The sequence below is a fragment of the Sabethes cyaneus genome, chromosome 3, assembly GCF_943734655.1.
Source record: "Sabethes cyaneus chromosome 3, idSabCyanKW18_F2, whole genome shotgun sequence".
Taxonomy (NCBI): domain Eukaryota; kingdom Metazoa; phylum Arthropoda; class Insecta; order Diptera; family Culicidae; genus Sabethes; species Sabethes cyaneus.
In genome coordinates, this window is record NC_071355.1 from 148,337,745 (window position 1) to 148,349,973 (window position 12,229).

At 44.6% G+C, this 12,229-nt stretch overlaps 2 protein-coding genes across 2 annotated transcripts in view; one reads left to right on the plus strand and one right to left on the minus strand.

The window, feature by feature from the left end:
• The window catches only part of LOC128744281 (6-phosphofructo-2-kinase/fructose-2,6-bisphosphatase 1-like), a 173,852-nt gene that overhangs the window by 122,749 nt on the left and 38,874 nt on the right, over positions 1-12,229 (minus strand). The window lies entirely within an intron of this gene.
• Positions 1-12,229, plus strand: part of LOC128744280 (alpha-N-acetylgalactosaminidase) — a 107,993-nt gene that overhangs the window by 79,174 nt on the left and 16,590 nt on the right. The window contains exon 2 of the mRNA XM_053841137.1: positions 5,133-5,481. Coding sequence (XP_053697112.1) covers positions 5,165-5,481 — 317 coding nt within the window. The 5' untranslated portion in view covers positions 5,133-5,164. The remainder of the gene's footprint in view (positions 1-5,132; positions 5,482-12,229) is intronic.

The window sequence follows — 12,229 nt, forward strand, 5'->3', positions numbered from 1 at the left end:
AACCGAAGAAACCTTCGACTCACCCCCAGTGTACGACATGGTTTTGACCGCTATCAAGGCCCTGAAAGAACGTCCCCACGGATCCTCACTGTAGGCCATCAAGAAGTACATCGCCGCCAACTATGTTTGCGACCCTTCAAAGTTGGCTCCGTTCGTCAAAAAGTTCAGAGCCTTCCAGTGTCGAGAAAGGAAAGCGGGTCCAGACCAAGGAATTATAGTAGACGTTATATTTGCCTTAAAGATCCAAATCCGGATCGAAACGTTAGCGTAAAAAGGCAAATATAACGTCTACTATAATTTAATGACTGAACGGTCAAAATCATACGAAACAATTTTGTTGTATAATAGCTTATTAAACTTTTGTACAGCCAATTCCCGAGGAACAAGTGCTCGATGAGCTATCATGCAACAAAAGTGTTATTTGGGTGGGCACGTTGATACTCTCGACATTTCTGGAGGATTTGTCGGAGTAAAAATTTGATCCGTAGTAGTACTACTTACTTAGGTGGCTTGCCGTCCTAAGACAAAGCTTGTTGAACAAAGTTTCTGCATGTAACTCGATTGAGGGCTACCGCTATCCAATTCCTCGGACACCGAGTACTCTCCGCCAGATCTCGCTCCACCTGGTCTAACCATCTTGCTCGCTGCGCTCCTGGTCGTCTTGTTCCTACCGGATTTGAAGCGAACATCATCTTTGCAGGGTAGTTGTCCAGCATTCTTGCAACATGTCCTGCCCAGCGTATCCGTCTAGCTTTGGCCACCTTCTGGATACTGGGTTCGCCATAGAGCTGTGCGAGTCCTCCGAGGATGGTTCATCCTCCGCCGCCATACTCCGTTCTCCTGTACGCCGCCGAAGGTCGTTCTTAGCACTCGTCGATCGAAAACTTCGAGCACTCGTAGGTCCTGTTTCATGCCCGTAGAGAACAACCGGTCTAATAAGCGTCTTGTACAGGGTGCACTTTGTACGGGGACTTAGTCTGCTCGACCGCAATTGCTTGTGGAGCCCATAGTAAGCACGACTTCCGCTGATAATACGCCTCCGAATCTCACGGCTGGTACCATTGTCCGCCGTTACCAGTAAGCCAAGGTAGACAAATTCATCGACTACCTCAAACTCATCGCCGTCAATCAATATACTACTGCCCAAGCGGTGTCGTTCGGCCTCGGTTCCGCTGGCCAGTATGTACTTTGTTTTAGACGTATCTTAGACGTATTAGACATATAACCCAATCTTTTCTGCTTCGCGTTTTAGTCTGGTGTACTGGTCAGCCACCGCCACAGATGTCCTGCCGATAATATCCATGTCATCGGCAAAGCAGACGAATTGACTAGATTTGTTGAATATCGTACCCCGCGTGTTGATATCCGTTCGGTTCATAACACCTTGTAGCGATATGTTGAACAGCAGACATGAAATACCATCACCTTGACGAAACCCTCTGTGTGATTCGAATGAACTTGACAATCCACCCGAAATCCGAACACAGCACTGTGTACCATCCATCGTAGATTTAATCAGTTTGATGAGCTTCCTGGCGAAGCTGTTCTAGTCCATGATTTTCCATAGCTCTTTCCGGTCGATGGTATCATATGCGGCTTCGAAGTCAACAAACAAATGATGCGTGGGAACTCTGTATTCACGGCCCTTGAGGATTTGCCGCAGTGTAAATATTTGATACTTCGAAATACCTTCGACGAAGCCGGCTTGATAAGCTCCCACAAATCTGTTCGCAATTGGTGATAGACGGCGGAAAATGATTTGGGACAGCACTTTATAGGCGGCATTGAGAACGGTGATCACTCGATAGTTCTCACAGTCCAACTTGTCGCCCTTTTTATAGATCGGGCAGATAACCCCATCTTTCCACTCTTCCAGTAGCTGCTCCGCGTCCCAAATTCTAACAATTAGTCGGTGTAGACAAACGGCCATCTTTTCTGGTCCCATTTTAATAAGCTCCGCTCCGATGCAATCTTTTCCAGCTGACTTGTTGTTTTTAGCTGCATGATGGCCTCCTTATCTTCGCCTATCGTTAGGGCTGGCACCTCTTCCCCGTTTGCTGCACCGTCGAAATCGCTTTCCCCGCTGTCATGGTTCTCCGCCTGGGCGCCATTCAAGTGTTCGTCGAAGTGCTGCTTCCACTTATCGGTCACCTCACGATCGTCCGTCAGAATACTGCCAGTCTCATCCCGACACCTTTCGGCTCGCGGCACAAAGCCTTTGCGGGATCCGTTCAGTTTCTGGTAGAGCTTTCGCGTTTCCTGAGAACGATGCAGCCGCTCCAACTCTGCATATTCCTGCTCTTCCGGGTAGCTTTTTCTCCCGAAAGATTTGGTTTCGCTGCATCTTTTTCTGTTTGTGTCTTTCCACGTTCTGACGTGTGGCGCTGTGCATCTTGGCCGCCCGCGTAGCGTTCTCCTCTCATCCATCACCCTCCTACATTCATCGTCAAACCGATCGTTCCGCTGATTCCGGGCCACATGCCCGATGGAACTCTCCGCTACACTGCTGATGGCTGTTTTGATAGTGTTCCAACAGTCCTCGAGAGGGGCTTCGTCCAGCTCGTCCTCTTCCGGCAGCGCAGCTTCGAGTGAATGCGCGTAGTTTGCGGCGACGTCTGGCTGCTTCAGCCGCGCGAGATCTAACCGAGGCGTCTGACCTAACGTCTAATCTAACGTAGTAGTACGGGCTCCCATAAACCCCCAGAGACTGCCCTACGAATTCTCTTGCTATTGGGGATAGACGACGCAACGAAATTTTAAAAGAGAGAGTACCTTGTAGGCCGCCTTAACCAGCGTAATGATGCGGTAATTACAGCAATCTAGCCGATCGCCTTTTTTGTAAATGGGACAGACTACACTTTCCATCCACTTCTCCGGTAGTTTCTTCTCCTAAATCCCTGAAATTATCCAGTGAAGTGCCGTTGCTAGCGGTTCTTGGTCATTTTTGTAGAGTTATTCCGGGAGTTGGTCGTTTTCAGCGGCTCTAATATTCTTCAGTTGACCGATTTCTCGCCGAATCCCTTCGAGATCGGGAACCGGCACGCTGTTGACGTTTGTAGGAACGGCTAGGTTAACTTCCGTTGCGTCTCTCCTTCTGCTATATCCCTGTTGAGGTGCTCATTGAAGAACTGCTTTCACCTGTCGACCACCTCGCGCTCGTTTGTGATTAGATCCCCTCCCTCGTCCCTACACATGTCAGGTTTAGGTGTGTACTGTGTAGCCCTTAGGGGCTTGGTTCACCTTCTCGTAAAACCTGCGCGTATCCTTAGCCCGGAGCAATTGTTTTGGCTAGTCACCATCTCTGTCCTCCTTCTGGCGCTCTTTTCTCTTCAGGATCGTGGGAAACTCATGGCAACTCAACTCGTGGCAATGCTTAGACAGTTTTTCTGAGCTTATTTTTTCCTCTCTATCGCTTGTTTGCATTCCCCGTCAAACCAATCATTTCGTGCGCTCGAGGTTTCCTCGCCTAGTACCACCGTAGCGGCCTCGTTGACGTCCGAGCGTATCACACTCTATCCGTTTTCGAGGGTCGAAGCATCTAGCTCTACAGAGGCAGGCAGAGAGCTTCATCTAGTATGCGCTCATAGTTTTCGGCAACACGCGGGTTGTCTAATTGCCGAATGTTTAACCGAGGAAGGTGGCTTTGTCGCGAGATTTAAACCGTCGATAGTTTTGAGCGCACATGTATTGCTACAATCGATATCCGCACCCCGTAGTAGGTGATGTTCGAGAAAAACCGGCCCTCGTTGAGAATATGGTCGATTTAGTTCGAGGTACGTTGGTTAGGTGGTCTCCAGATGGCTTTGTGGATATCTTTGTGGGGAAAGATCACCAAGCCTCGAGAAGCTGCAAAGTTGATGCATCACTGGCCGTTATCGTTCGAGTCAGTGTGCAGGCTATGGGGCCTAATCGCCGGTCTATACATTGCTTTACTGCCGACCTGGGCGTTCATATCCTCGATGACGATCTTGATGTCCCGTGGTGAGCAGCTGTCGTACGTTGCCTCCAGCTGCGCATAAAACCCTTCCTTCCCGTCGCGGGTCTACCTTCGTGTGGACAATGCACGTTTGTGATAGTGTAGTTCAAGAAACAGCCTTTTATCCTCAACTTGCACATCCTGTTTGCGAAATATCTCCTGCAGTACCACGATGTCAAATTTTCGGGGTTCTAACTGATCGAGTAGCACCCTATCGTCACCAACGAAATTCAGCGATCTGTAGTTCCAGTTACCAAGTTTCCATTCATATCCTTATTTCGTCGCCTTTGTCCATGCCGAATGTTCCGAGCCGAATTTCCTTGATGGTTCGGAACAAGGTAGGTTGCCTTATTAGGACCACGCTACCTAGTTTTGTGATGGTGCCGCCAACTTAGCTTTAGCTTCGAGACAACTTACTTCACTGTTACATTTTCGGCGACAATCCGCTTATCGAATCTAGGCCAAATTTAGGAGTCGTCTCCACGCTTCTCGATCGAGGACTGGCACTATCCAGTCGCCCCTAAAACCCGCTGGTTTCGCATCCTAGTGAACAGCGCTCATCTAACGGGTACGGGGTCTGCCTCGAAGTCGACGGACTCTGTCGGGTTCTTTGCTGAATATTGTTTTCGTTGGTCTCTGATCCGGCATCCTAACTACGTGGTCAATCCACTGTAGTCTTCCGTAGTTTAGTGCACATTGTTTAGGTCAGCCGCCCGCTACGGATCATACACTGTTGTTAGACGCTTCTTACCTGGAGTACAACCGCTCGGTTGATCAAGCAATCGTCAAGCCATTAAAAACGTTCGAGGCTGATAAGACTATTCCTCGTTACAATATGACTCTAGGTTAGCAAACTAGTCGTCCTGTGTTCAAGTAGGCTGATGGAATATGATGATGAGTTAACTCCGACCGTCTAGCACTTTATTAGCAATAACCAAGGTTTCAAAATATACGAACCAGCGCTTTTAACGCTTTACTTTTTGTATAATTAGTGTTCGTCGTACCAATTTTTACTTCCGCATTCTGGTAAAACTTGTAACCTTTGTTTAGAGAAAATACAACGTTGCAAGAAATTACAAAAAATATACCCTATCTTGAAGACAAACTCAAATTCATAAAAATCTATTACTGATCCCCGTTTGTCATCTCTTTCCAGATATTAATATCTACACAGTAAATCTGCTCAAGATGACACCTAGAGAGGCCAAAGGCGGGACGCCAGTACCCCGTACGCTGCGTAGCATGAGCACCCGAACAAATCGTACTACCAGAAATAGCAACTGCAGCAGGACCAGCAGCAGCAGCAGTAGTAGTCACTCAGCCCTGCCTGCCATGTGCATTTTCCAGACTGTGATAGTATCGTTAGTGGTTGCCATTTTCCTGCTGCCCACCAAGAGCACCGGCCTAGAGAACGGCCTAGCACGAACACCGCCAATGGGTTGGCTCTCCTGGGAACGGTTCCGCTGCAACACGGACTGCGAAGGCGATCCGGAAAATTGCATCAGGTAAGCTTGGCTCCGCATTTCGCGCTCAAACCAAGTGGAAAATTTATTCCAAGTAGGTATGCAAATGGAAATTAATTCCTCGGTGTACCACTTTGCGGCACGTTCGTTATTGGTTCCAACAGTCGTATTAAAGAACTTGTCTAAATTGGCGAACTATTCCGTGCACAGTTTATTGAGATGCAACATAATTTTAAAATAAGGCTGGTAAAGAGGTCACATAAACATCTTTTTAAACCGTAAACTTTACAATTAGTCGAGTAGAATGACATTCAATTATGGTCTCCTTAGAACTGTCATTATCGATTGCCACTGGTATATATAGGGGCAAATTAGGTACAATTCAATTTTGCTAACCTGAATGCGGTGATCTAACAATTAGCACAAGGTTACGACCAATTACTCGACCAATTATTAATGTATGTCTGGCTTAAATTAAATTAGCAAACATAACAGCATCTTTCTTAATATCGTTTCGAGTCTAACCTTCTTTTTATATTTTGCATTAACAACTCTGTTAAACGGATCCATTCGGCACACTGAACGCGAAGTTTTACAGAAAAAAAACTCTTCAAACAAAAATACTGAAAATTAAAAATTTATGACTTATCTGAAATGTGAATCAAGAAAATTTTATTAGCACGAACTTCTATTTACGTAAGAAGCTGTTCAAGAATTTGTCCTAATTATTTAAAAAAAAATATCTAAATGTCTATTATCCGACGTTCGAATATGATTGACAAAAGACCATTCATTAGGGCAGAATTAGGTAAATGATCAATTGATCATTAGCTAATCACAAGCATATTTCTAATTTCAATTTTTCAAATTGGATTTCAAAGGACAAAAAAAAGCAAGAAACACATTCCTCACCTTTCCAGATTATTATTTTCCATCATAGAATTTCAATTTCATGTGCTACAATTATGACCATCACGTAACGATCATTACCGCCGGGCATTTGCGTCCCTGGCGAATGTGGCCGGCTTCGAATCGAAATGAACATGGTTCAGCGCCTTCAACCGGTCGTGCGCCGGATTGGAAGCACAACACCTTCACAGAACGATTCCGAAATGCTGCATGTTCACATAGGTAAATCAGGCATTGCTTTCATGCACAAATTGAGCACATCTCAGCCAGATTGGCTAGGTCCCACTGTACATCTGGTGCTGCTGCAACGTGCGAATTGCAGCTGAGAAGGAATCATCATAATGTTCGAACGATGTTGAAATTTGAATTGAATCGAAACATCAAGAAGATGAAGGTGGGTGAAGTGCGAAAGAGAGAGAGAGCCAATTGTCGACAGCGATGGTTCTAACCAAACTTGAAGTTGCATCCCACGACATTGTAAAGACCGTTGGTCGCGCTAAGTGCTAATTTAGTATTTCTTAGTGTCTGCCTCAACCAGACAGCCAGGTTTTCTCAGCCCATAGGACGCGCCTTCGCTTCCATATGCAATTAGCATAATTATCATTCGAAGAAACCGAAATGAGGAAATCTACCGGCTCGTATAGAGGTAGTTCAATGGACTTTTTGAACAAAGTCGGCGTTTCCTATTTGAAGATTTGAAATCCCTGGTGTAATAATATACCTTTACTTTTCAATATTTGCAAGCATATGTGGTAAAACCTGCGTTGAAGGTCAAACCTGCCTGCGGCACCAGATGTCAAACCAATGAAGTTGCGCAATATTTCAAAATTGCCGACATCGCACGTGACAAAAACAAAAGATCGCGGCATATGATTACAGAATGCACGCACGTCGTAAAGCGTTTTTATCCCCAAAGCAGTACGTGTTTGAATTAGGCAAACAATGAACCTTCGTTAAGTCAAGCTGACGAATCGGCAGAAGTAGATTGCTTCTTCGAAGGTCACGTCGGTGCTTTAAAGTCACATTGGGAATGATGGCTTTGTGCCGATGCAGTACAACCTAACCCAACCAAAGATTCTCTTTTTCGTCAAAGGTTAGCTAGAGCGCCTGCGCTACTTCAAACAGGTAGGCTAAGGCAGGCAGCTCTCCTTTTAGGCAATGCTTGAAATGCCGCCTAATCAAACCGATCTGCTTTGCCCAATACCATCGAAAGTAAAAAGTCATCAATCACTTAGTTGGTTCTCGCAATCCATAAAAAGGTTCGTCTAGACTGCTTAGCTTTGTAGGTTTTTTGAGACAGATAGGACTTACCCCACGCACCGTTCGAATCATGAAGGCAGAAGCGCATCCTCATAATTGGATACAACTATCTAATTAAATTATATCATATCATTTGGACCGAGATCATAAAAGATGATGTTTAGGTGGAAAATCCACCATGGTCTACCACGAATTGGTTCCATGTCCCACCATTCATCTTTAAGTGCATCAGACAGCCGATGTACCATGCGTGGGAGTTGTACGTCATAAAGACATTCATTATTAAAACCCTTCACGAGTAGCAGCAAGTCATTTTTATTAGCATTTCTATACACGTATCGGCGCTCCAGTGCTGAGTCGGTGCGATTATTGGAAACGCCGCGGGGTAGTTAAGCGGCACAAAATAAATAAGATACTATGTCGTGAACCGTAACAGGAAACGTTGCAACCGTTAAGTATCCTTCGAAACAAGTAGTTTCTCGACTTCATGATTAAAATGATGTTTTACCAAATGACATCGTGATTGAAAACTAAGTGTACAAAGGTATGATGATATAAACAAACGTAAAAGTATAAAAGGTGAAACAGACACCTCGTCAGCAGGTATTATGCTATTAAGGTTGATGTCGTTATTGACTTTCTGGATTTTAAAAGCAATTTTTATGCTAAAAAATGGTTCTGTCCATGAAAATGTTTTTATTAGGTTCTGATAGACTCTGATGGACACAGGTTCTGAAGTTACACTGGAGTTACCATGAATATCGCTATTTTCACAGTAAATTTTAATGGAAACCGCCAATTTTCAGCGGATAAGGGGGTGATTAAGGGCTGTCACACTAAATTTTTCGGTTTTTCCCACAAACAAAAACCAAAAACAGTGAACTTTGTGGTACATTCACTGTAAGTTTACGCTATTTTACAATGAAGTTACAATGAAATTTAAGGTAAATTCTGCAAATACAATTGTAGGCTTTCGGATTATTAGAACAAAATAAAACCGGCTGATTAATTACGGTATTTCATGTTTTTGAAGAGATACGATGACAATGAATTTGACCGACTTCGAGCTTTTATGATTTTCGAGCCGCATTCATCGCTCATATTAGGAAAGTACAAGAGGTCAGTACTCCTACATAAACAAATTCCGCGCTTTTCCCTTCACGCCTAGGCTGGTCTCAATCTGTTAGATCCTATCGACTCTTTGTTTCATTACTGTCTTCTATCGTGCCCTCCGTCAATTGTAAAATCTACCGTTATAAAAACTTAATTGTATGCCAGCCCTCATTCAAAGTCGAGACATAAAAACAACGAGGTTGGTCTATTCCATAGGAACTGAGCCTTTCCCCGAACACCCGCGTTGAGAATCGCGACTGACACGCTGACAGGCGAACAGCGTAAGTCGCAAGCGCCTGCACAGTGTCGTCGTCCCGTCAGTAAAACGAATTAAATTAAACTTCTCGATTGGTGGTTTCTACGTTAGATGGAGGAAGAGGCACAATTTGTGACTAAAAATAACTCAACCTGCCAAGGATTGGACCTTAGATAGATACGATTTCCGGCGGCTATTTGCTTCGAAAAAATTTGCATTGTTGCCGAATTATATGAAAAAATTTCCAAGAACGATACAGTGAAGTTACAGCATAAAGTGTTGTAAACAGTAAAATTCATTATAATCGTAATGTTTTTACATTAATACTCGTTATGCATTTATACCCGGGTGTAGATCAGTTTTGAAATTTAAAAAAATTAGATCAACTTTAAATTTGTAATCGCCCATATTTGGTTACCATTTCACAAGTAGTCAAAACAATCTTGTCCACCTTTTTTCAATGGTTTCATTTGAATCCACCATAAAGCACTTAAAAACTAATATATCTTGCTTGGTTAGTAAACGACTGGATAATGTCCTATCATCCTCCTATCACGAGACTCGGTAGTGTGGCCCTAGTAACATGGCAACCTACCTTATACTAAAACACTACGAACAATCAAGAAAATTCGACTCGGAACATTCGGCATTGGCAAAGGCGACGAAAGAAGGACATGGCATGGATGCGTGGGGACCTGGTACTGCAGGAACTCGCTAAATTTCGTGGATGGCGACAGGGTGCTGCCCGATCAGTTAGAACCATGAAAGTTCGGCATCGTGGCACTGCAGGCGATCTGTCGAAAAGACAAGAAGGTGTGGAAGATTCGTAGCGGCAAGGACCAATTTTACCAGTGCAGTGGAGCGGCCAACAAGGTGAGGATGGGTTTTATAATGAATGTCAGAATGCAGGATCACGTGATGGATTGGAACGCGATCAACGAGAGGATATGTATATTGAGGATTAAAGGTCGTTTCTCCAACTACCATCATAAACATGCACTGTCCATGTCCACATGAAGGTAGACCCGACGATGAGGAGGAAGCGTTTTACGATAGCTGTTTGTCACGGGAATCCAGATCGGCGTCAGGGATATGAACGTCCAGATCGGCAGGGAAGCGATGTATAGAGCAGTGATCGAGCCCAATAGCCTGCACACCGACACGAACGATAACGGCCAGCGATGCATCAATTGTTCACCTTTCCGAGGCCTGGTTCTCAGAAGCACCTTTTTCCGCAAAGATATCCACAAAGTCGCCTGGAGATCACCTGATCAACAAACATTGCACAAAGTTGACCATATTCTCATCGATGGTCGATTTTTCTCGAACATCGCCAACGTACGCTTCCTACGGGGTGCAGATATCGACTCGAATCATTATCTAGTAGCAGAACAAGTGTGCTCAAAGCTGTCGGTAAAATACAGCAATCAAGAAACTCGCGAGTTGCTGAGGACTACGCTGGCGTACTGGATGAAGCTCAACTTTCCTCTGTGGAGCTAGATGCTTCCACCCTCGATAACGGATGGAGCAGCATACGCTCCACCATCAATGAGGCCACAATGGCGGTATTAGATGAAGAAACCTCAAGTGCACGAAATGATTGGTTTGAAGGGGAATGCCACTATCTATTTTTTTTTAATCCCAGAAGGGCATTGGGTTAAAAGGCCACTGCGACAGTCTTAATGATCGTCTTTTGTGGCAGAATCTATCTATCTAAGGTCACGAGGAAGAATTTGGTCAACTATTGACGAGCGCGGAATGAGTTGACCACGACCCTGAGTAGGATAAAGCGTCAGAAGGAGGACAGATATCGTGAAGAGCTTGAACAACTATTACTATAACACGCGAAAGTTCTATGCGAAGGTAAACCAATCTCGTAAAGAACACACACCGACGTCTAATATGTGTAGAGCCGAGCGTGAGGTGGTCGACAGGTGGAAGTAGCTCTTCGATACTCATCTGAATGGTGATATAACATAATGTAACGGAATGGAAGTTCACCTAGGAATGCATACAAATGATAACAGGGTGCCGGCTCCCGATTTCGAATCGATCCGTCGAGAAATCGGTCAGCTAAAGAATAGTAGAGCAGCCGGCAATGACCGACTCCCGGCAGAACTCAAATGAAAAAAATGACAAAGACCCATTGCAACGGCACTCCACTGGATAACTTCAAAGATCTGGGAGGAGTAGAAGCTACCGGAGAAGTGGATGGAAGCTGTGGTTTGTCCCATCTATATAGAAGACGATCGGTTCGATGGCTGTAATTACCTCGGCATTACGCAACAGATTTTGTTACATCGTAAATCCACAACAGCAAAAAAATCCGTAGGACAGTATCGAACAGGCTTTTGGGGCCCCGTGCTACTATGGATCAAATTTTTACTTTCCAACAAATCCTCCAGAAATTTTGGGAGTACAACATGCCTACGCATCATATTTTCGTGGATTTCAGGGCAGCATACGATACAGTCGAGATCGAACAGCTATGACAGATAATGCACGAGAACGGTTTTTCTGATAAACTGACATAAACTGATAAACTGATAAAGCTATCCTGGAGCAAGTGATGTGCTACGTGCATGTTTCGGAGGCACTATCGAGGCTCTTCGAATCGCGCAGAAAGTTGCGGTATGGGAATGGACTGTCCTGTATGTTATCCAATATCGCTATTGAAGGTGTGAGCGGTCATCGGAACGAGAGGAACGAACTCCAGCAAAAGTATCCAACTCCTAGCCTTTGCAGACGACCTCGACATCATTACTAGATATCTTTGGATAGCGGAGGCAATCTACGCCACACTTAAAACGGATGCTAAGAGAATTGAATTACAAATAATTGCATCGAAAAGCAAATATATGGTAGGAAGAGGCTCCAAAGAAAACAACCCCACCCCATTAGCACCGGGTATGCAGCGGCCCAACATGCTATATGGCTCGAGCAGGTTGAAGCCGACTTCCGTGTGTCGAAACTTTCATCGAATTAACGACCAGTAGCCCAGGACCGAGTACAGTGGAGAGGATTTTTTGATACAACAAGAGCCACGCCGGCTCTATGCTGCTAGAATAAGAAGAATATATATTCATAAAACCCAAAAAGATCTATCCAAGAGCGCGATAAGTACACTTATACTTATTGAAGTCTTGAAAAAGACAAGATGAGCTTGAATAAAACTTGTTTGAATTATTTGAGGCAACGAAGTTTTGTGCAAAATAGCCATAGACTCTATCCTTATGAACAAAGCAAACATCA